This window comes from Arvicanthis niloticus, chromosome 23, assembly GCF_011762505.2.
Source record: "Arvicanthis niloticus isolate mArvNil1 chromosome 23, mArvNil1.pat.X, whole genome shotgun sequence".
Taxonomy (NCBI): Eukaryota; Metazoa; Chordata; class Mammalia; order Rodentia; family Muridae; genus Arvicanthis; species Arvicanthis niloticus.
Genome location: NC_133430.1, coordinates 19,231,983 through 19,255,870, shown reverse-complemented (window position 1 = coordinate 19,255,870; position 23,888 = coordinate 19,231,983). Strand labels below are relative to the sequence as shown.

Here is a 23,888-nt window from a genome sequence, read left to right as displayed (position 1 = left end):
AGATAAATAAGGGAACTTTGGTAAAGTGATTTGAAGTTTGCTCCTTTTTTTTCCCCCTGAGATAGGGTTTCTCTGTATAACTTGGTCGTCCTAGAACTCACTCTGTAGACCAGGCCGTCCTTGAATTCAGAGTCCTCTGCCTCTGCTTCCCAAGTGCTCAGATTAAAGGCGTGTGCCACTATCACCCGGGGCTTGTGAATTCTTTTCCCAGACTCAGTTTGATTAATAGTCAGAGACAGACAGAAGGTGGGGTCCCTAAGCTTGGAGGGTATTGAGGTTGAATCTATTAAGAGTAAAGGCAGAGAGACAACAGGTTTATTAATTATACTCTCCTTCCTTTTGAAAAAAAAAATATTAAGAGTGACCAATACAGAGAGAAACATTGTCCTTTTTTTTTTTTTTAATTGTGACTAAAAAGGTGTTGAGAAACAATCAGTGTAAAAGGAGGAGACAGAAAGCCACCGTCCACAGAGCCCTGTGACCTAGAGGAGGGCTGGCCTCCCTGCCTCATGCCGATTATCCTGATTAGTTGCTCAATCTGATTACTATTCTTTGCCGTCCATATGTCAGATTAATGGCTTTCAAAACAGTGCTGAATGTGTAGCTCACAGTTCATACAACATGGGGCTTTTAAAGAAGACACCGTGTCTTCATGGACTGGGTAGGGCTCTGAAGGTGGTTGTATTTTGGTGTGTTCTTAGAAGGAGGGAAGAGGGTTTCCTACTTCACTGTCTCCTCTCCTGTCCCAATGTTACAGAGAGGAAGGTGAATGGTTTGAAGGTGGGGAACAGACTCAAAGCCACTGGCTTAGATGAAAGACAGTGAAGCAAGTTGTCTTGAATGGAAGTGTGAGCAGTTGCTTCAGGCAATAATCTGATGATACAACCCCCTACCTCCAAATATGTCTTTCTGTCCAATTACCTAATTTGTTTCCTCTTTGGGGCCATGGAGACTTATCAATACTTCATCCTTTGGTTCTGTCTGTACACTGTCAGGCACTTTGTTGCATGGATTTCTGTCCTGCCAAATTACACATAATTGTATTGCTTGGTCTCTTGACCTTCCAGCCTTTTGAAACCTACCCATCTTGGTCCTCCCACAGGCTTCTCCTTACCACAATTACAAAATTCCAAGTAACAATGCTGCAGGTTTAGATCTAGGGAGGCTCATTAGTCAGAGTAAATGTTGGTGATCATTAGGAAGTTGTGTTCAGAAGTATCTGGAGAATCAGTTCCCTGAAGTAATAGCAGCAGCTTAAGAGAAACTTATCCCCCTGGGAGGAAGAAAAGAGACTGTGTTAGATGCTTTTCTTGTTGTTGCTGTGTTCAAAATGCCTGACAAGCAATTTCAAGGAGCAAGTGTTTGTCTTGGCTTACAGTTGCAGGGAACACAGTCCATCGTGGTCAGGAGAGCATAGCAGCTGGAGTAGGAAGCCAACCAATCACATTGCTTCTTAAGTGAGAAAGCAGAAAGTAGTAAATGCTCACTCATGCCAGGCAGCTTTCTTCTTTGTGTGCAGTCTGGTACTCCAGCTCATGGAGCCAACCATATTTAGGATGGGACTTCTCCACCTCAATTTACCTAATTCAGAAAACTCCTCACGGACATGTCCAGAGAATGTGTCTTCAAGGTGATCCTGTCAAGTTGACCATCAATTTAGACTACCACAGAGGCACACTGCTGGAGTGGGAGTTGACTCTGAAGCGCACTGCTGGGTCTGGACAGTGGCTCTCCACGTCTGAGTCCTCTTACATGCTTTGAAGGGAGGCACAGAAGCGAGTGTGAGGTTGATCCTCTAGAACCTGGAGGGAGTACTGAGTCCTGAAAGGGACCTGGAGGTCAGTTGGCACTTGTGTGCTAAGCTTATCCTTTGGGGACCATATATCTCACAGTGAAAGAGCTCCAGAGAGGGCAAGGCCTTATAATTAGCCCCCAAACTACCCCCGAAAGGAGCATTATCACTTTCCCCTGAGAGGGTAGGAAAGGCTGTTTGCTCAAGATTCCGTACCTGACTTATTTCTTTAGGAGCAAGCCCAGGGCTTCTGACTCTAGAGCAAGGTCTGGTATTTTCTACCCATCTGTGTGGCTGCCCAGAGAAATAATTCAGTAGACTAAGTGAGTCTAATGTGTGGTTCCCTATCTCAGGGAAATAATTTAAGCACACAAAAAGGTAATTTATAGAGACTCCAAGTCAAAACCTGTAGTTTTTTTTTTCTTTTTAAATTAAAGTATTGCCCTGACTTTAAATTAAATTAAATTTAAATTAAAAATTCTTTCTCTTCATGGCTGTGCTCTTGACAGACCTCCAGATGAGCCATGCCTGTCTCTCTGCATCCTCTGTTTTGCTGCCTTGCTAGAGTCTCACACACTTGGCATACTGCACACTCTCAGCTCAGGGTGTCCAGGTTCAGATGCTGCCTCCACAGAATTAGTGAATATTTTTTATTTAGTGAAAATGGTAATATACTTATATGCCTATAAACCTATAAGTGGTTATACCTATATAACCACTGATATCTGCTTAATAACCAAAAATATTAGCTCTAGTTTCTATATAGCTAATATTGAACCAAATACACAGAAAGAAATCTTCAGAAAAATATATATATTTTTTGAGAATAAGCAAGGGGAATTGTAGTGGGGAGCACACGGGACATTGAAACCGTGGGATGTGGTAAAAGGCAAAATGAGGAATATTACATAAGTTCTTTTGAAACAGTAATCTTTGGCCACAGGATTAATAACAAGGGCATTCAGGGATCTGTAACAACCGTGGTATCCATTCAACACAGAATCGAGTGTGAGCTTGATCCTCTAGAACCTGGAGAGAGTACTGAGTCCTGAGGTTGAATGGAGAGTTTCCCGGACAGAAATCGAGATAGAAGCTTTCTGCACGAGATTTCAGTGGCCACTGGCTGAGGGTGTACTTCCGGCAGTCTTTTTCGATTGTTCTCACTGTGAAGAATATACTCACGAGAACCCCCACCCCGCCCGATTTCCATTACACTTCGACACAAGCAACTTCATTTTGATTCTGACCACTTTTGTCCTAGAGATATTTGCATGTGAGGTTCTGTTATCATGTATTTTTCTGAAAGGATTGTGGATAGTCTAGAGAGCATTCTTGAGGACTGTGTCCAGGGAAATGGGTGCTGGGGTGACAAACAGTTCACGAATCAGTGTCAGTCACAAATTCCAGAATAACCTCCCCTTTCTCAGACTCCCTTCTTAGTCCCATGTCTCCTGCTTGACCCTCTCCCCTCCACCTAAGTCCACTCAAGTCTATGAGTACAGCATCATATACATTATGTTGTGATTTATTTAATTTTGTAGATTCCCCTGTAGAGTGTTGGTATCCTGGCGGGTGCCAGGACTGCCAGGAACAGGCTGCGGAATGAACATGTTCCCTGTCTCACACCGTTTTAGGCCCCACCTCTGTTTTCAATCTACATTTCCCACCCACATAACCAGCCCCATCCTCTGTCACCCTACTCTCTAGGCCTCTCACTTCCTTCTCTGACCTCCTTACTGTTTTCCTATCTGCTCGTCACCTGCACAGTCACACATACATTCCCAGGGGTTGGAGGAATAAGACAGACAGATCACAGAGTTCTTCATCAGTGAGCAGAACCCCCGTGGGGCTTGAGTTGGTGGCTTCTGTTTGGGCACTGGAGGAATCTAACTACGGTTGGGAGAATAACAAACATCCAGCCTTTGCTTTGTGTTACAGCTTCTGTTTCCTTTAGCTGCTTGCTTCTCCTTGTCACACACTGTCTGCAATTGCCCGTTGATGGTCTTTTCCACTCAATGCTATATTGGTCCTGCCCAATAGCTATTCTGAACTTGATTTAGTTTTTTACTTCTTGAGGTTCTAGACATGAATCCAGGTGCTGGTGCATAGTTAGCCTACACTGCACCACTGAGATGAGAGCATCTAGCCTCTCATCTGAACATTACTCTTCAGCCTGCCTTGTTATTATTTCTAGCATTTAGGAAAATTTAAATTCCCAGTAAGCTGACAAGAAAATGCTCTTGGGTCTCTGTAACATTTGTACAACTGTGATGGTCACTTCTCTCATTGCTGGTACCAAATACTAACTAGAAGCAACTAAACGGGGGAGTGGTTTATTTTGGCTCATGGTTGAGAGGAAGGCAGTCCACCATGGCAGAGAAGACATGATGGCAGGAGTTATTGGTGTGTGGCACTAAAGAACCAGAGGGACAATGTCAGTGTTCAACTGGTTTTCTCCTTTTCCTCTCATATTTAGTTTTGGACCCCATCCCCAAATAATGCTGCCTGTATTGGTGTGCATCCTCCCTCCTGAGAGAACCCTTTTTGGAAAGAGTCTCACAGATGTACCCAAAGGTGTGCTTCATTAATGCCTTAGATGTCTCTTAGCTCAGTCAAGTCGCTCATCTAAATTAGTCATCGCAGTGGCCTTGAACTAATTAGTATCTCTAAGTCTGCTTTCCTTTCTGTAAATGGATGGTAATTCTTGATTCTTTTAGAGTATTGTTATGACATTGAAATGAGATCATGAGCTGCACACACACACACACACACACACGAAATACCAGGGAGGTATTATTCTGGGTGTGGTTCTACGATCTCCGTCTCATCCCCTTTGTCTCTCATTGCTGACATATGAGCAATGCTTAGATCAGCACCACCTTCAGATCCTCCGTACATGCACTGGATTGCAAGCCTGTGGTTGCCTCTGTGCTCTCTGGTTGCTGTTTTGTGCTTGGTTTAGGACATTGTAAGGTCCTCTCTAAATCCCACTCTTTGGGGCTCACTGTCCAGCCTGCCTTAGCCTTTTCTCTCATTCTCTAACCATGCACCATGCTACAGAAGTCACGGATCTATCCAAAGCTTGCACTGTGCTTTATACAGATAATATTTTCTGTAAAATACCGTTAAGTGTAGCTGTTTATTGTAAGACCAGATTTGACTGATAGGTTTCTACTTAACTTGGAAAGAGAAGACTCAAATATCGCATTTTGTTAGCACTTGGCACTATGTGTATTGCATAGTTTATAAACATTTCTACTAGAACATTGCAGTTAGAATTATTATGATTATGATTATTTTGTTTCTTTGGTTTTTCTTGGGGGGAGACAGGGTTTTTCTGTGTAGCTCTGGCAGTCCTGGAACTCACTCTGTAGACCAGGATGGCCTTAAACTCAGAGATCCGCCAGCCTCTGCCTTTCAGTGCTGGGATTAAAGGTGCGTGCCACCACCCAGCTGGAATTAATTTATTATCAGCCACTAATATCATCATAGTTATGTGGAATAAAAGATTAAAGTCTAAATGTCTTATTTACAGATATTAAGAATTAAAATTATGCTGAAGTTCTGAGTTATGAGTTTTTCATAAATAATGTTTATTGAAATAATTATTTTTAAATTATCACTTCATTTCCTCTTGTATTGACTTTTAAGTATATATTTGTGAGGGGGCAGTTTATTTTGATAGCCAGAAGACAGCTTTTGGGAGTCAGTTCTCTTCTTCTACCATGTGGGTCCTGGATTTGAATCAAACTCAGTTCCTCAAGCCTGTCGGCAAATGCCTTGACCCACAGAGCCATCTCATGGGCCTTGTATTCTCTTTAAACAAGTAATTGAGAGACCTTTTCTTTGTACTCTGAATAAGATTAACTAGGGTTTTCTGACAACAGAAAGTAACATTTTTCTGTGTATATTCCGTTTTATGAACCTTTGAGGGCACTTCTGGAAGAAGACTCCAGTTCCTCTCTGCAGGTCTGGGGACGTGGGTAGCGTACTTCCTGTGCAAGCATGAGACCCGCACTCCGATTCTCATGCAGTAACGGCTTGCTATGACAGTGTTCGCGGGTAACCCCAGCACTAGGGTGGGGCACTGAGAGTGGATGTCAGGGCTTGTTGACCAGCCACTCTAGCTGACTCGCAAATCTAGGTTGAGTGAGAGACCTTGTTTCGAAAAGTAGATGAAGAACGATTAAGGAAGATATTCAAAGTTGACTTTTCTCCTCCTGCCAAGTGCACAGGCACATGAACCCGCCTCATGCACACCCATGCATCAGCTATACTTGTGCACACATACATTTAATATTTGGATTCTTACTGACTCATACTCATTAAGACTTTTGACTTCAGAAATTGCATGTCTTAAAAATGTTTACAACCTTCTTAACGCTTTCCAGGAACCAGCTACCGATTTGCCAGTGTCTCAGGTAAAAAGTTAGCTGCAAACTATGGCTTAGAGAGAAGCTTAGCTGCTGCTGCTTATTTGCCACTGAAGAATAGCACATGTGCTGCGTATCCGCTCATAGTGTTAGAAACTTAGCCGCACCTACCGGCTGTTCTGTTCCTTCTTGTATAGATAAACTTTCATATTCCCAAAGCTCTTACTTCCGTGATTAGCCTTGTAGAGCTAATGTGAACTGCTTATTAAAGCTTGGCGCTTCAGTAACAATTGCCAAGATTGGCTAGGATGCTGAGAAGGAGAAACACGGTGGCAGAATCAGACATAAGAGGGAGCGGGGTTGTCAGGAGAGCCACAAGTATGTGCAGAACAGTGATGGACAGCAGCAGTTTTGTTTTTACTATATTGATCTCACACTGCTTGGTTTCTAACTGACCTGGTAGCTCTAACAGGGAGGACAAAGCTGTCCCAATGAAGAAGGAGGGAAGGAAGGAAGGGAGAGAGATAGGGAGGGAGGGGCGGTGGCCAGATTGCCATGACTAACTGGTTAGAGATGACACAGAGAGCGGCCAGCTAGGTAAGAAACAAGAGACTGAGTCAGACTGAAGCCCTGGAACGGAAGAGGTTTGGTTAGGACTAGCTGTGGAGGATAATAACTAGCCAGAGAAGCTTTTACCAGAAGGTTCCTATTGAGTCCAGGGAAAGATGAGGTGCAGATAGTAGCCAATCAGAGAGCTTAGGTATTTACTACGCATGTTTGCCCTGCCCAGTGAGATGCAGTGCTAGCAGTAGTGTGTAAATGAGTGATTTGGACTTCACATAAGGTGCCTATGAGCTAGATCCTTCCCCCACCTCCTAATAGTCCAGCCATGAAGACATTGTGGAGGAATCTACTGATGTGATTAGTACTCTTGTGATGGGGTCATCTCTCAGTAGTGCCACTAGCTGGAGACTAAGACTTGTATACACAAGCATTTGGAGATATTTCATAACCCAAACCCTAAAAAGGCCTCACCGTAACAGCATGATATAGTATGCCTAAAATTTCATTTTACAGGCAGACTGTCAAGTAACACTACCAGTTTTTATGACATCCAAAACTATATCAGAAAGATTATTCTCTTGGTTGACTTACTCTATTAATCAAAAATTATTTCTCACATGCCTTCACCTGTTGGCCTTGCATTACTTATTCTTATTACATTAAGAACAGAATAATAAAAGCACATTCCCCGCCCTCCAGCTAGTTGAGTTTCTATTTCATATGTGAAATTGGATTCACCTTATAAAAGGTAGAACACATAAGTCAGTTCTTTCTTGATGCCAGCTGGCAGGTCTGTGCCTGAAGGACAATGCTTTAGAGACTTACCTCACTAGAGGAATAGAATGGGTGAATAGGTGGCCCCTGATAGGTTGGCTGTGCTCCAGTGGAGGGACTCATCCAGCATGAATGGGGAAAAGGGAAGAGAACATAAAGTCAGGAGGGGGAGGGTCTGAGAGAAAGCGACTATGGTCAACATGCATTGTATGATGTTATCCAAGAATCGCAGAAAAGATATGCAGGGAAATAAACCAGCAGGGTGATCACTCATTTAGATGGGAGAAACTGTTTATAGAACTTGTAATACAAATATAATCCTTTCTATACACAACTTTTTTAAAAAGCTGGACATAGCATATAAAACAAATTTGTAGTTTTATGGGAAAATTAGAGATTACTGTGTGTGCTTGATCATGCTTCCCCTTTTTAATATACAGAGGATTTTAGGACTATAAAACATATTCGGCTTATTTCCAAAAAAAAAAAAAAAAAAAAAATTTTTTTAAGCCAAAGCTCCATCTGCTGTTTTCATTTAAATCTCAAGAACTGTTCACATTGCTAGGAGTGGTATTTTGAACATACTCTGCTGTATAATCAAGCAGTGATATGTGATTTTCAAGGTCACTTCTTGTTAGGACTTTAAAAAAAAACAGGAAGATTAATTTTTCTGAAAATTTAAATCCAACAATGGTTTGAATATGTATTCTAGTTTGGTATCTGATAAACACCACAACCAAAAGCAACTCGGGGAGGAAAGGGCTTATTTCATCTTATACTTCCGGGTTACAGTTCATCGTTGATGGAAGCCAAGGCAGGAACTCAGGACAGGAACCTGCAGGCAGGATCTGAAGCAGAGGCCATGGAGGGAAACTACTCACTGGCTTGTTCTCTGTGGTTTGCTCAATTGTTTTTCATACAGCCCAAGACCACCTGCCCAGGGAAGGTACTGTGTATAGGGTGCTAGGTGTCCATATTAATTATTAATCAAGAAAATGCCTCCACAGACATGCCCATGCCCATAGGCCACAGTTGACCCTTTCTCAGCTTGAATCACAAACATACCAATGTCCATCCATAACCTTTCTTTCTTGTTTATCCCAAGATCTCATGTTAAAATGTAGTTTAACCTTAAAAATACCACAGTGTTTCAAAACTTTCAACACTTTGAGTCTACAGTCTTTTTCAAAAATTCAAAGTCTATTGACTGTAACATATGCTTCCTTATTCTAAGAGGGAGGAACCAGGACATAGTAACAACCACATTAAAGTAAAAGCAAACCCCAACAGTATAAATCACTCAGTGCCCATCATCCAGAATTCACTCATGATCTTCGGGGCTGCAGAGGTCTTTGGTGACCCCACCTCTGTAGCTTTGCACACGCAGCTTTTCTCATAGGCTCAGGCTGGCTCTACTCCATGGTCCCTAGGTCTCCAATATGCTGGGGCCTCCACTACAGACTGAGGCTGTGTCTTCACAAAGCCTCCCCAGGTCTCTCTTCAGGAAGACCAGAGTCCTGCCATACAGTGCCAACCACATAGCCTCTCCATGATCCCTTCATGCCTTTAAAACCAGGACAATGTGTAAGACTCCACGTTGCCAAGTTTGGCTACCAGCTTGAAGTGCAGCCTTTGCCTCCCATGGACCACAGCTTCTGGGTCTGACCCTAAGATTTCACCTCCATGATGCTGTGCTCATATTAATCATAACTGATTTTTCAGCCCTAGACGACCAGCATATATTGTCCCACTAAAATGAGGTTTTCCATTCCACAGATTCCGAATCCAAATATATCACATAAACAGCCCTGGTAAGAGTATTTGAACTGACTTACACGTCACTTTAAATTTCATGAGCCAGGCCTTCATTACCTGCATTTCATCTGGCGTTATCTTCCGGCCTTCCGAAGAATGGCCCGCTAACCTCTGGGAACTCAGTGGTTTTTCTGACCCACACTCTCGAAAGCTGTCATGGTCCTACTTGGAAAACAATCTGAGGCATAAAACCAGTGGTCAGATCTCTTATAAAGACTGAATTCACAGAGAATAAAAGAAGTAGATGTTCCTACACGGCTTCTTGTGTACTTATGCATTTATTGGGGGCAGGGGAGAATGATGGATTCACTACCCTAGTTTTGAATAGCTCAACATAGAAAATTTACATCATCTTAGCACTTAAGAGGTTAGCAGGGGTGCTAGATATCTAGTGTTACAGATTGGACTATAAAATAGTAGTAGCAACTCAAAACTAGTTAAAATATGTCCATGGCTGGTTAGTGGCTGGTTGTATAAATGATGCCTATTATACAAACTTGGCTTTTAAAAAGTTTGATTTAATATGGATATGGTATACATGCCTATAATTCCAGCACTCAGAAGGCTAAATCAGGGGGTCTAGAGTTCCAGGCCATCCTGGGCTACATAGTGAGACCGTGTCAGGCAGGGGTATTGGGGTGGGTGAGGGAGGCAGATTGGCTGAGAAAGATTTGAGTTATTCCAAATCCTGAGCTGTAAGCTTCATTGGCTCCTCAGTATCAGAATCAAAATTCCTAAATCTCACTGGGCCCATGTGCCCTCTGACTGGTCTCTTGGTCTAGACAAATTCTCCAACATTTCAACAACTATTGTGAGTTTCCAAACACACTGTGAGCCAATTTGGCCCCAGAGCCTTTATTATTCATATAATCATCATTGTTTTGAGACAACGTTTGTATTATAGGCTTGAGCTTGCTGTGTAGTCAAAGGGGAACTCACAAGTGCTGGGACTGTAGACGTGTACCACTATCCTGGCCTTTCTTTCTGTTCCCCGCCTCCCTCCCTCCCTCTTCTTCTTTATTTCTTTTTCCTTCTTTCAACAGTATTCTGTAAAACCTATTTTTTCTTTTACACACTGCTGTGCTTTGTGACTTAATCCATTAGATGATGGTGTGTTCAGGAATGTTAGGATCCACGTTGTGATCCGTTTCCCACTCAGAGCTAGCCTGAGTTCGTCAATAAAAAGACCAGCTGGATAAAGTTCCATATATCATATATGTGGGGGCTTTGCAGACTTTCTTTGGCTCTCGTCTTTGTCTGCTTTCCTTGGCTTCATTCAGCTTTTTTATACCCAGATTCCTGGTGTATGGAGCCTCAGTCCCTCCCTAGATTTCCCTGCCTCTATTCCTTGTAGGCTCTAGAGTTAGGTCTCTGCTGCCTCTTCCAGACTCGCATTTTTCTCAGATCGTGCAAGGGACACTGAGCCTCATCACTCTGGAAAAAAGCAGAAAAGTCAAGTTTTTCAGCAAAGCAATCTCACGTGTTTAACAAGAAAGTTAAAAATGTGCACCTTCACGATGCCCTTCTCGGGTTCCAGCACAGCAGTGATGCTTTTGGATTAGATTCTTTAATTACCTTTCCTTTCTCCGTTCTCTTCAGCAGGTTCTCTCCTGACTGGATCACAAAATTGAGCAGTGACTTAAACTCCAGAGAAATCTTAGCTAATGGATCTTAGGTTAAGTCAACCAACAATTCCTGAACTCCTAATTATGTATAAAAAACTAAAGGTCTAGAAATTTCAGGAGCGCACAAGGTTGAAGTGCATGTGTTCTGGGGAACAGGGGCTAACACATGCCAAAGTGATCACAATATTTGTCAGATATGGTAAGCGTAGATCAGAAGCATGCAGGGGAGACTGCAAGGAAGGCGGGAGGATGCCTGAGGGTTGGAGACGTGGGAAGACTTCCTGGAAGTCAGGGTCCTGAGGCAAAGTGCAGAGTACACTAACAACATGCCTGGCTTTGGAAAACCGTTTAAGATCCTTAACAGCATTTGACCGAATACTTGCCTTTTCCGTGCCTTTTAGGCCGCTTGGATTTTGAAAGCAGGAGCGCTGACAGAGATGGTGTACATAGACGAAATTGATGTGGATCAGGAAGGAATTGCTGAAATGATTCTGGATGAAAATGCTATTGCCCAGGTTCCACGTAAGTCAGTTAAAGGAGGAATATACCGTGGAAGAGGAATATGTGTGCACATATCTTTTTTATATTTTGTATAAGCACATATGAGATTGCCTTAGAGTCCAGGTCAGGGTCATGATATGAATGTTATTAGAGAATGGCCATAATAGATGGTGGCTTGCTGGTAATTTATTGGTTGCTAAGATCTTCTTTTCCTTGTTGGCTTGCTAAAATATATAAATTCTAGACATAACCTCTTACTTGGAGATATCTGTATGAAAAATAATTAACTTTCGGGTCTAGAACCGTTGATTTAAACTTTAAGGCATGCTAGTTTTGAATCTTAATGCATGCTCTGCTAATAGGATGACCTGTTAACTTGATTCCTCGAGCCTCCCATAAATGGCTTGTACCACACTACACATGCCTTATAGACTCCTTGTGAAGATGATAGCACACATCACGTGATATGTGCTCACTTGTTGGATCACAGTCAAGAATGGCGTCGTGTAAGAATTCCAAGCACTTGTGAGAAAACGCCAAGAAAACAAGAGTCTTGTGACCTCAGTTTCTTCAAAACACAGAATTGTTCTTTGAATGTGTTTTCATGCTCCTCCCGGGGATACCGGCTAGGAGTGAACCTACATCAGCTGTTATTCATATGCGTCTAAGGAAAAACACATGTGGCTTTTCCTTTGACTGAACCTCTTACTCATGTGATTCTTCCTGTCTCCAGAGTATAAGCTGTCTGATGCTCTGAGTAGAGCTGGCTATTGCACGAGACTTTAGTCTACCCACTCTCCCAGGTTCGCGCCACCAAGTAGAGCAGTAAAAACTCACTGAAGATGAGTCTCAGACACATTTTCTCGATGCATTTCCTATTACTGATGTCTTCTTTCCCAGGCCAGTACAAATCTGGAAATTAGATTGCTAAGAGTTTCTAAAGATTCATATGTAATACGTAAATTGATTATCATCCCATCTTGTAGGCCCTGGTACATCTTTAAAGCTCCCTGGCACTAACCAGACAGGAGGACCAACTCAAGCTGTCAGGTCTGTATTTTAGTTTCATTCCTGTTTTCACATCCTGACTAGACTATATCCTTAATTGATCTTGTTTGTGTTATAACAACTGTTGATCTCCACAGGCCAATCACTCAAGCTGGAAGACCCATTACGGGTTTCCTTAGGCCCAGCACACAGAGTGGAAGACCGGGTACAATGGAACAGGCCATCAGAACACCCAGAACTGCCTACACAGCACGACCTATCACTAGCTCATCTGGAAGATACGTCAGACTAGGGACTGTAAGTCCTGTCAATTTTCCCAGAATCTCATATTAAGAACCTCGTATTAACGGAGTAACTTTGTATTGTAGTGAAAAATTAAATGGAAAATTTGAAGTAATTCTTGTTGCTTTATAATTTCTATAATTCTTTATAATATTTATGCATAAGAAACTCTATTTATGTTTTAAGAGAAGGTTTTCAATTTCTTGTTTTCTTTCTTTTCTCTCACAGGCTTCCATGCTTACAAGCCCTGATGGACCATTTATAAATTTATCTAGACTGAATTTAACAAAATATTCCCAGAAACCTAAGTTGGCAAAGGTATGTGCTTCAAAAGATTCTAAGTTATGAAGTAATGATAAATGACAAAACAATGTGATGATTTTAGTTATGAAACATGTAAACAGAGATCTTAGTTACTGTAACATTTAAATAGAGATTTTAGTTAGTGTAACATATAAACAGAGTTTAGTTAGTTTAGCATGTAAATAGAGATTTTAGTTAGTATAATATGTAAATAGAGATTTTAGTGTAACATGTTAAAATTCTCTTTGTCATGAATTAAGTACAATATCAGAAATAAGTGCATATGTATTTATTATAGGAAAATCTTTCCCCTGGGTAACAACAATAATTGTACAACAAAGAAAGCAGAGAAGCAGTATCATCTTTGTAGAAGAAAGATTGACGTTGTCTGTATGTGTATATGTTTGGTTTTCATCTTGGCCTATTTCTAGAAAAATAATTTTCAACTCTTGTATAATTTAAGGACTGTCAAAAGGATGGAAAATATATGCATGCTTAATTAGTAATTAAATAGACTCTCAGTATTACTCAGCCAAACAGCAGCCAACATAGCAACTACTTTAGTAATTCTCACCACTCAGCATGTTCCCTTAAATTAAAGAGAAAATTAGGGGCAGAGAGAGCAGGTGGATAAAGAAGCAGAACAGGGGAGAGTGGAAAAAAGAAAAGGAAACTAGAGAAATCAAAAAAGTGAACGGAAGATGTTCAGGTCTTTCCCAGTATGAAGACCTAGGACGTGGGAGGCCTTAGGAGGCCTTAGGAGATACTGCTCAGTTGGCAAAGTGCTTGCCTCACAAGGAAGATGGTCTGAGTTTGCTCCCAGGGATAAGATAAAAATGCTGAATATGGGACAGTCAGATGGCTCGTGGGAACAGCTGCATGCCAGCAACACTGATGACTTGGACTCACTTTCCTGGGCCCACATGGTAGAAGGAGGGAGAACTGACTTCCCTAGGTTATCCTCTGACCTTTTCATGTGTGCTGTGACATGCATCTGTATGTATGTATGTATGTATGTATGTATGTATGTATACATGCATGCGTTCATACACACATAAGTAAATAAGTAAGTAAATAAATAATGCTTTTTAAAAAATTGGTGTGTTATATGGTGGTGTGATGGTTAGTTTTAATTTATTAGCTAGGCACAATTTAGAATGTCGTAGAAGAAAGCCTTAATGAGGAATTATTTAGATCAGGTTGACTTGTGGCCATATCTTTATGGGATTGTTTGGCTTGTTAATTGATGCAGGAAGACCCAATCAGCCCATTATGGGCAGCACCATTCCTTAGGCATCTGCACCAGTCTTAAGAGAGGAGATAGTTCACTGAGAGCAAGCAAGGATCCATGTGTTTTGTTTTTTTCTCTATTCTTGATTATGATTCCAATGTTTTGAGTTCTTGCCTCCATGTTCCTGCAGTAATGCACTTAACCTGAAAATGTAAGTCAAATAAATGACTTTCTTTTCTAACTTGCATTTTGTCAGTATATATTACCACATCAACAGAAATGAAACTAGGCTATGTGGCTTGCTGGCCAGTCAGCCAAACCTAATCAGTCAGTGAGCCCCAGGCCAGCGAGAGACTCTGTCCTAAAAAAACAAGGTGAGGCTGGAGAGAAGGCACAGTGGCTAAGACTACTGGCTGCACACCCATGAGGACTGGAGTTTGAATCCAGCACCCACATAATAAGCTAGGTGTCCCACTCACACACATAACTGCCGTTTCAGGGTGGGTGGAGACAGGAGGATGGCTAGGGCTTGATGGCTTCCATCTTAGTCAGGAAAAACATGAGCCCCAAGTTCAGGGAGAGGAGACTCCGCTCAGAAGAGCAGCATGATAGTATGGAACTCCTGATGCTGTCCTCTGACCTCCATGTGCAAACAGGCATTCCCTTCCCTCCCACCCCATCCCACCCCTGCCGCCATGCATGAACGCATACACAAATATGTCTTTGAAAAAGATACCAAGGTGGATGTGCTTGATTAGGAACAGCAGCTGATGTTGTCTTCTGACTGGCTTACACATATCTATACACAGGCCCCTAAAAGCAAAATGAAATAAAACCAAACCCCAGGTCCCTTGGGGAATAGCTTGGAATAAGTCACACAGGAAGGAAGAGGGGGACTGTGATCAGGATATAAAGTAAATAAAAATAAACAAACTGACAAACAAACAAACAAATAGAAACCTGAGGGGATGGCTTTAAAATTTAATCTGTAATCTGGGTGATGGTGGCACATGCCAGCACTGGGGAGGCAGAGGCAGGCAGATTTCTGGGTTCAAAGCTGGTCCAGTCTACAAAGTGAGTTCTAGGACAGCCAGGGCTACACAGAGAAACCTTGTCTTGAAAAAGCCAAAACCAACCAACTAAACAAAAAAAATTAAGCAGAAAATTCTATTTAACATTTATATTCCATGTCATTTCAAAAGGAATACCCAATTTCTCATGTGTCAAAATTAAGTAATAATCTTTATAATATAGAGTATGCAAATTTGGTGAATCATTGGTGACAATCATATATATTCAGGAAATAATATAAACTTCTGTCTTGTTCTAATAAAATGATGTCTGTAACATGAAGAGAAAATGTTCATCTCTTTGAACTTCCCAGTTTACTATCTGTAAAAGCAAGAGTCCATTATGAGTTGGAGAATTTAAAATGTTTTTTTTGTGACAAACGACACTCATGTTTATTACTTACCAGTTCCCACCACTTTAGAATATCCTGGGTTTTTAAATCAACTAAGTTTTTGACTTTTCATATAACAACAGCTGTTCAGATAAAACTGAGTGCACTTTTTGACATTTTCCCTTCCCAGGCTTTATTTGAATATATTTTCCACCATGAAAACGATGTTAAGACGGTAAGTGATGGATTCACGGTATTATTTTCTCTCATTGTTATTCTCCAGACTTCGGGGCTTCAGATTTTGCATTGTTCTATTTCTTTCCTTAAAAACAAATGGGATTATTAAAAATTGGAGGAACTGAAAGTTCCACTTTCAGTGAAGACATTTGTATAAATATAGAAATGATAAGAGTTATGCCTGGTTCATAGATTATGCAGCTCTTGTTAGAGGACAGGATAACTAAGAATACCAATCACCCGTTAAAACGCATCCTTTATGCTAATAGTGTTACTGGTCCATCCTTCTTCAGACCGCAGTTTACGAGCAGGCATTTCTGCCTTCTTCTGCCCTTCTTGCTCATAATGGTTTTAAATACAAAAGTAGAAAGAATAACATAAAGAGCCCACAATGCTCACCACCTAGCTTTACCAATAGTCCGTTTTCATGGAAACTTCTCAGTAATGGATTTTGAGGTTATATGCATGCGGCTTTCCAAATTTGTTTCAGTTTATATAAGCCAGTATGTAAATGAGAAGAAACCTCACAAAGTTGTTTAAGTCAAATGAAGTCAATCCTGTACTTTTTTTTTTTTTTTTTTGGTTTCTTAAGACAGGATTTTTCTGGGTAGCTGTCCTGGAACTCACTCTGTAGACCAGGCTGGCTTCAAACTCAGAGATCTCCCTGACTCTGCCTCCAGAGTGCTGGGATTAAAGATGTGGGCCACCACCTCTCAGACCCCAGTTTTCTTATGAGTCCAGGAAAAATATACGCCGAGTATTCAGGAAAATACTTCCCTTAGTTGTTTTGTGTGTGTGTGTGTGTGTGTGTGTCACAATTCAGTGTACAGGGAGAGCTAATGAAAATGTCAATCTGCACCCACTTCCTTAAGCTGTCTGTTTGAACTGGGGAAATAAAATTGATGGAAACCATTCCTGGGTGTGGAGGTGCACATTCATGACCACAGCACTCTGAAGCAGGAGAGTCATGAGTTTGACACTAGTCCTAGCTATAGAGTAAGGTCACACGTGAAAGACAAAAACAAGAGTCAATTGCCACGTGGAAGTAAGCCAAGGGAATACTTAGAGGGTGGCCCATGCTGGCAGATCCCCAAGTGAGCAGAGTTTCATGGAAACGAGGCAAAAGAAATAGAGAGACCCTCAACAGAGGATGGGATGAGAGCTAAATAAGACTTATTTTTAAAAATGAGAGCACCAAAGAGACAGGTTAAAGAAGTGATGGAACTTGATGATAGACTAGATATTGTGGACAAAGGAAGGAGACTGCTGGCAAAGCTGCCACCCGAGCATGCTGTGAGGACCATAGCTTTGCTCCAAGGCACAGGATGTGAGGGCAGCTCATCACTTTATAAAGCTGCAAAAGTGACTCGGAGAGCTTTGTGTTGTAAGTGACAGAAGGCTCTCTATGTGGAGACATCACTGCATGCTCTGAGGAGTAGGGTGTGTGTATGCATCTAAGAGCCTTGGCTGGGTATGGAGAAGTCAGGTGTGTGGTCACACAGGGACCAGAGGAGCCTAAGGTCAGCCTGTGAAGAAACCATGCGTGTTTCTGTATACAGAAGCCAGTGGTTCCATTTACTATATAGCTTGTAGAGGCTTTCTGTGGGATGGTGTGTAATACTGCTTGAATCCTACTCCATTTACAGACAAGCAAACCCCTAATTACTAAACTGTCACAAAACTGTTTTTAGAAGCTTTTCTTGGTTTTTGTTTTGTGAAACAGGATCTCACTATATAGCCCAGATTGGCCTTAGACCCTCACTCTTCCTGCCTCTGCTGCCAAGTACTAGGGTTACAGGTGCGAGCTCTCACATCTGGCTTTATACTCTTGGTTTTTTTTTTTTTTTTTTTTTTTTTTTTAAAAAAAAGATTAATTCATTTACTGAGCATGCCAGCCACTGTTCCAGTCCTGAGATCAAGGGCAGAGGAAGGCAGTCTGACCCAAGTCTTTCCTCTTTATATTTATATCAGCAGATTACATTCATATTGGCCTAGAAATAGACATTCCAAAGGGCCTCGCTTTCCTAATTACCTGTGTTATTTAATAGCAATGGATGTGTGGGTCTGTGATACACTTCCAAAATCAGAATCTCCAGGGGAGGTTGTGACTCTGCTGCTATTAAGAACTCCACAGGCAATGCCAGTGTTCAGTGGTGATTAGGAACTACTGCTATAGAATATATTCTGAAATTATAGAAACACTAGAAAATGTTTGTTCAAATGTAGGAAACAGAGTTGAGGACCCTTGGCAGTATTTGAAAGCTTGAGTTCCCTACAACACCCTCAGCAGGGAAGGTCGTTCATTAGAAGAAGTCAGTGATTCAATAGAATAAAAATAACAAAATGACCTTTAAATATATCTCAGGAACAGAAAATGATGTAAAATCTTACTGGGAACCAGAGTTTCTATTTATAAATTTTATAAGATTATGTTCATGAATAATGTCTCAAGATACTCAAAACGAGCAATGCTCAACAGGTGGGAAGGCTTTGCAGTAGATCTTTTTGATTCATTAAATGACAACTGAGGAAGCTTGTTTAGAGACATCCTTTTAGACACTGGGGTGACAAGCTATTAAAGTTTTAATTAGGGCTAGGGAGATGGCTCAGTAAAGTGCTTGTCTTACAAGCATGAGACCCTGAGCTTAATCCTCAGAATGCACATGCAGTTGTTGGTCATGGTGACATGCTCTTATAATCTCTGTGCTGGGGAAGTGGAGATGGGCAGATTACTGGGGGCTTGCTGTCCAGTCTAACCTAACATGGATACATGTATGTGTGCCCATATACATATGAACATGTATATACATACCACATAGATGCCAGAAAAAGGCTTTCTAAAAATTTAGATAATCTTTTTAAAACGACAAACAATATTTAAAATCACCCCATAGGTATATTTTCCCCTCTGCCCACTATATTCTAAGGATTCTAAGGATCGAAACTCCTGGTCCTCATGCTTGGTCAGAGAGTCTGACTCACCACAGAGTCATCTCCCCAGCCCTTAGAGGGCTTCTTATGGACATAGAAGTGACCCTGTGACAGGCAGTTTGGGGGAAGTAGCAGGAAGCAGGTGCAGTAGAGATGTATTTTCTTGCTGACGAGAAATGTAAAGGAAAAAAACTTTAGAATGTTTAGGGTGAGTGTCATAAATTATTACAAATCAAAGATAACGTTGCAAAGGGTGCAATTTAGAAAATGGTGTGATAACAGGAAGCAGATAGCCATAAACACATTTGCTTGATTTGTTCTGTGCTTTCAGCTCTCAAGAAAGTCAGGAGACGTAGCTGTATTTGGCATGATTATTATAATATTAGACATAGTAGCAAAAATAACCGAAAAACAATATAAATGCTCAGTGCCAGAGAACAAATTTGTTAAGCAAACAGCGGGATGGACTTTTCAGGTATCCATTAAAATAATAATTTCCAAAATCATAAAAATTGCAAATGTTTGTTTTTATATAATGTTAAGTCAAAAAAGTATCCATTCATAATGGTAAATAGAATTGTAGGTAAATGCATGTGCACGTATACTTGAGACATACTTGGATATATTTCTTGAGAATAGCTTTAAGTTTCCTTCATTCCATGTGTACTGTTAAATGCTCACAATCCGTCAGCCACTTGGATCACAACAGTACAGAAAGCAGCTTGGCTCACAGCACTGGTGGAGAGTAGGTCTCATTTTCTATTGTTTTCTCAAGCGTTTCCTAAGTTTCCTGGTTCAATAGCAACTTTTGGTGTATATATTAGCTGTAAAATCGGTACTCTAGTAAATTTAAATGCTTGTAATTGGCCTTATTATATTCACTGCTCGTCACTATAGTGTAGAACACTCAAGGAGGTAGCTTGTTTTGTTTTTACTCACTGAGAAGTAAGAACTTTCATTTCCTGTTTGTACTTATAAGATGACAGGTTTATTCCTTAAGCAAATAATCACCAAAGCCCTTTGCATTGATCCTATGATTGACGATTGACTGGAGGAACGCTGAGGAGAGATGCTTGCTCACATGCAGGCTCTCTCTCTCCCTCCTCCTCTTCCTCTTCTTCCTCTTCATCCTCCTCCTCCTCCTCCTTTTCCTGTCATCCCCTTCCCCCCTCTCATGTGCACACACACACACACACACACACACACACACACACATACACACATACGAATAGTGCTCTGTGGATCAGACACTAACATTAAAATGTCATTTTAGATTTTATCACAAATGTTATCTTCTAAGAGGATTTAGATAATGAGCACAAACTGAGCATTAAAAAAAACCAAAAACCTTTCATATGTTTTGGAACTTTAACTGTAAAATGAATAAAGGCGGGGGAGGGGAGGTTTCAGTCTTTTACTATACTAATGAAATCAGAGCTGCTTTTATATGCACTACTTTGGGTGACCTTCAAAGTTTTCAAAAGAAAGTATTTTACATAAATTCAGGGGATAGTATAGGTAAATATCAGGATCTGTGAAGTGGCATTTAAATGTTAAGAGAGTGAAATTGATCTTTGATGTGACAACTGCATTTCTGTCTCTGTGCTCCTACTTGGGAGCATTACTGACAGTCCTAAAGTGACACGCGGGTCAGACATCTTTCTGTTAATACGGAGACTGCTAGAGCAATTAAGAGTACTATGAAGTTGCATTTCAATGTTAAGAATAAATAAAGTCAGTCATGTGAGATGGCTCAGTGGGTAAAGTCACCTGGCACCAAGACCAAGGTCCAGAGTTCAATCCCTAGGCCCTGCATGGTAGAAGTAGAGGACTGAGTCCTGCAGTCTGTCCTCTGACCTCTACATGTGCACTGTAGCATGTGCACAGACACAAGACAAGCATGGGCACAGTTAAGTTGATCTGACAAGAACCATATTTATTCTTTTATTATATGTACCTATATGTAAATACTCGAGTTTTTAGTGACACTCTCTCTCTGTTTTTGGATGGTATTTGGCAGTAATACATGTGGGTTGATGATCTGGAATCTTTATTTCCATATGCTCTTTAATTTCACTTTCTTGAAGTTGTCATAACTGCAACCAGAGTTTCAAAACTTAGAAGTGTTTGGACGTGTCCACAGACCTCATTGTTCATATTCGCCAAATCCTTCTACAGTTGGATTTCAACCAACCTGTGGCTTTAAAAAGTGACACTTGAGGGTTTTATATTAAACATACATTATTAATAATAAATTGTATTTAATATAGCTATTAATTATAATATTATTTTTAAAATAATTATTGGTTTCTATTGCTGTGAAGAGACACCATGACCTTGGCAACTCTCATAAAAGACAGCATTTATTTGGAGCTGGCTTACAGTTTCAGAGGTTCAGTCTGTTATCATCATGGCAGGAAGTGTGGCAGCAGGCAGGCAGACAGGTACCAGAGAAGTAGCTGAGAGTTTTACATCTGGATCAGCCAGCAGCAAGAAGAGAGGGACATTAGGCCTGGCTTGGATCCTTGAAACCCCAAGCCCTACCTCATGACACATTTTCTTCAACAAGGCCACACCTCCTAATCCTCCTCAAGTAGTTCCACTTTCTGATGATCAACCATTCAAACCTATGAGCAAGGATGCTATGGGGTAATTTGTATTCAAACCACCACACTCACTTGTCTTCATAGGAACATGATGTTTTCTGATTATTCCCCTCTTCTCCCTCTCATCCCTGCCAGCCTTCTCTCATCTCTACCAGTCCCTTTCCGTGTGTGTGTGTGTGTGTGTGTGTGTGTGTGTGTGTGATCTGTTTCTTTTCTCCAAGACCTTCTTTGTGATTACTGGGGTCAAACTCCCCATTGGAATCTAATGGGAGTTACCAGTGGGTATATAGCTGAGACAGTGACTCTCTCTCTCCTTTCGTGTATCAGCAGTAAATAGTTCAGCAAAGAGGAGTAGGGTCTCCTGAAATACATTTCATCCATACCTGGTTGTCAGTGTTTGGTTCTTGTGCAGACAGAGCACAGGCACCTGCAGCTACTGTGCGTCTGTGATTGCAAGACATGGCATTTCGCATCCCTTTCCCCTGTCTTACAGGTCTTCCCCCATCCTTTCCGCAGAAGGGATGATATGAATGCTTTGTTAAGGGCTGTCACTTGTGCATCACATTTCTTAGCACTCGTTGTGGCCATCAGATTCTATATTTACTTACCACTCTTCCCTGGAAAAAGAGGCTTCCCTTAATAAGGCTGAGAGTAGCATTTATCTTGGGAACATGAAGAGTATTCTGAGGCCTGGCTATAGGCTGCTCAGAGGGGGTCCCAAGGAGCGGGGCTAGAGGGTAGCAGTCTTTTTTCTGGGACCTGCAGCATGTGCTGTGTGCCCAGAAGCTTGGTTGGTGCAGGTTCGAGGGAGTGGCTGCCTTGGAGCTGCAAAGATTCTTAAATGTAATAAGATTCTTAGATAGCTCAGCCCATGAAGTGCTTGTCCTGAAAGCATGAGCATCTGAATTCAGCCCCATAACCAATATACAAAAAGCTGGGCCTGGAGACCCGTGCTTATAAGTTCAGTGCTGGGGAATCCCTGGAGTGCTTGCTGGCTCCAGTCTAGTCTACTTGGCAAGTTTCAATGAGCTACTCTGTCTCAAAAAAACTGAGGTAGATGGCACCTGAGGGACAACAACCAAGGTTGTCCTCTGGCTTCCACATGTACTTAAACACAGACACATATAAACACATACACACACACACACATGAGAGAGAGAGAGAGAGAGAGAGAGAGAGAGAGAGAGAGAGAGAGAGAGAGAGAGATTAGAATTTTAAAGAAATACAGGTCTTATGCCACTACATAAAATACTTTAAATGCTAGTAGCTCTGGACTATGAATAGAAATTCTTTAGTTCTTAAACTATTTTCCACATCACTCAGAAGCAAAGGCTCTAGTTAATAACCTGAGCAAGTCATCCTTGAGTTGCCTCTTGTGAGCACAGTGACATTCCAGAACAGTGGAGATGGAAAGACAGTATAGTCGTTACTTTTCTGTTGCTGTGACAAAACACCACGACCAAGGCAACACAGAGAAGAAACTGTTTATTTTGGCTTATGGTTTCAGAAGGGTGGAGTCTATAAAGGTTGATTGGCAGTAATAGGCAGGCATGGCAGCTAGACTAGGATACTGAGAACTCTCACCCTGAACTTCAAACACAGAGTAATTGGAAGTGGCATGAACCTTTAAACTCTCAAAACCAGCCTCTAGTGACAACCTCCTCCAGCAAGGCCATATCTTCTAAACTTCCTCAAACAGTGCCACCAACTGGGGACCAAGTGTTTGAGAACATGAGCCTATGGGAGCAGTCTCATTCAACTGACCACAAAAGGATTCCCCTAGGGGAGCACAGGGGCCTTCAGGAGTCATCGAAAGTGTTCCTGTCTACTTCAACCCGAGCCTCATGTGAATAAGAATTGCTAAGATACAACTTTTTTCTACCATTTTTATTGTCTTGGCAATGTATATGTTCCCTAATGGGATTAACAGGAACATCTGGTTCCTCTATCCTAGACTTGATTCAGGATTGTATCTGAAGGCAAACTCAGCCACTTACCTATTGTAAGCACTGAATCCAGCCTTAGGAAGTCAGGGTACATAAGAACCAGTCAAAGTAAAGCTTCTTCTAAAAATGTAGATGGTCTGTCTATATTAAACATGGTGGTGAATGTGATCTATTTGCTGGGAAAGGTCTAATAAAGATTGAGTTAAAGTTAATATGCATAGATGTTTACACAGGTCATTCCATGTTTCCAGAGATCATGCTGCCGGAAGTCACACTTCTCTCTTACTTTTTGTCTTCACTTTTATTCTGGCTAGAGGGGAGAAAGAAAAACAAGCACAGTATAATCATCTGTGGCTTGCTTTTCATTTCCATAGCATTCAAGTAGAGAATGTTGATTTTTTTTTGTCCATTAGAGGCTCAGCATGGTGGCACCATTCCTGGATAAGTAGTTTGCATATTTAGAGGTCTCCCCTGGAGCAGGAGAGATGGAGAACACAA

At 41.3% G+C, this 23,888-nt stretch overlaps 1 protein-coding gene across 2 annotated transcripts in view; it reads left to right on the top strand.

Moving 5' to 3' along the window:
* Positions 1-23,888, top strand: part of Ttc8 (tetratricopeptide repeat domain 8) — a 53,454-nt gene that overhangs the window by 3,656 nt on the left and 25,910 nt on the right. Inside the window, exons 2-7 of one of the 2 annotated variants that reach the window (XM_076921437.1) lie at positions 6,184-6,213; positions 11,345-11,465; positions 12,431-12,494; positions 12,590-12,749; positions 12,963-13,052; positions 15,861-15,905. In XM_076921437.1, coding sequence (XP_076777552.1) covers positions 6,184-6,213; positions 11,345-11,465; positions 12,431-12,494; positions 12,590-12,749; positions 12,963-13,052; positions 15,861-15,905 — 510 coding nt within the window. The remainder of the gene's footprint in view (positions 1-6,183; positions 6,214-11,344; positions 11,466-12,430; positions 12,495-12,589; positions 12,750-12,962; positions 13,053-15,860; positions 15,906-23,888) is intronic. The other variant, XM_076921438.1, reaches the window with a different exon arrangement.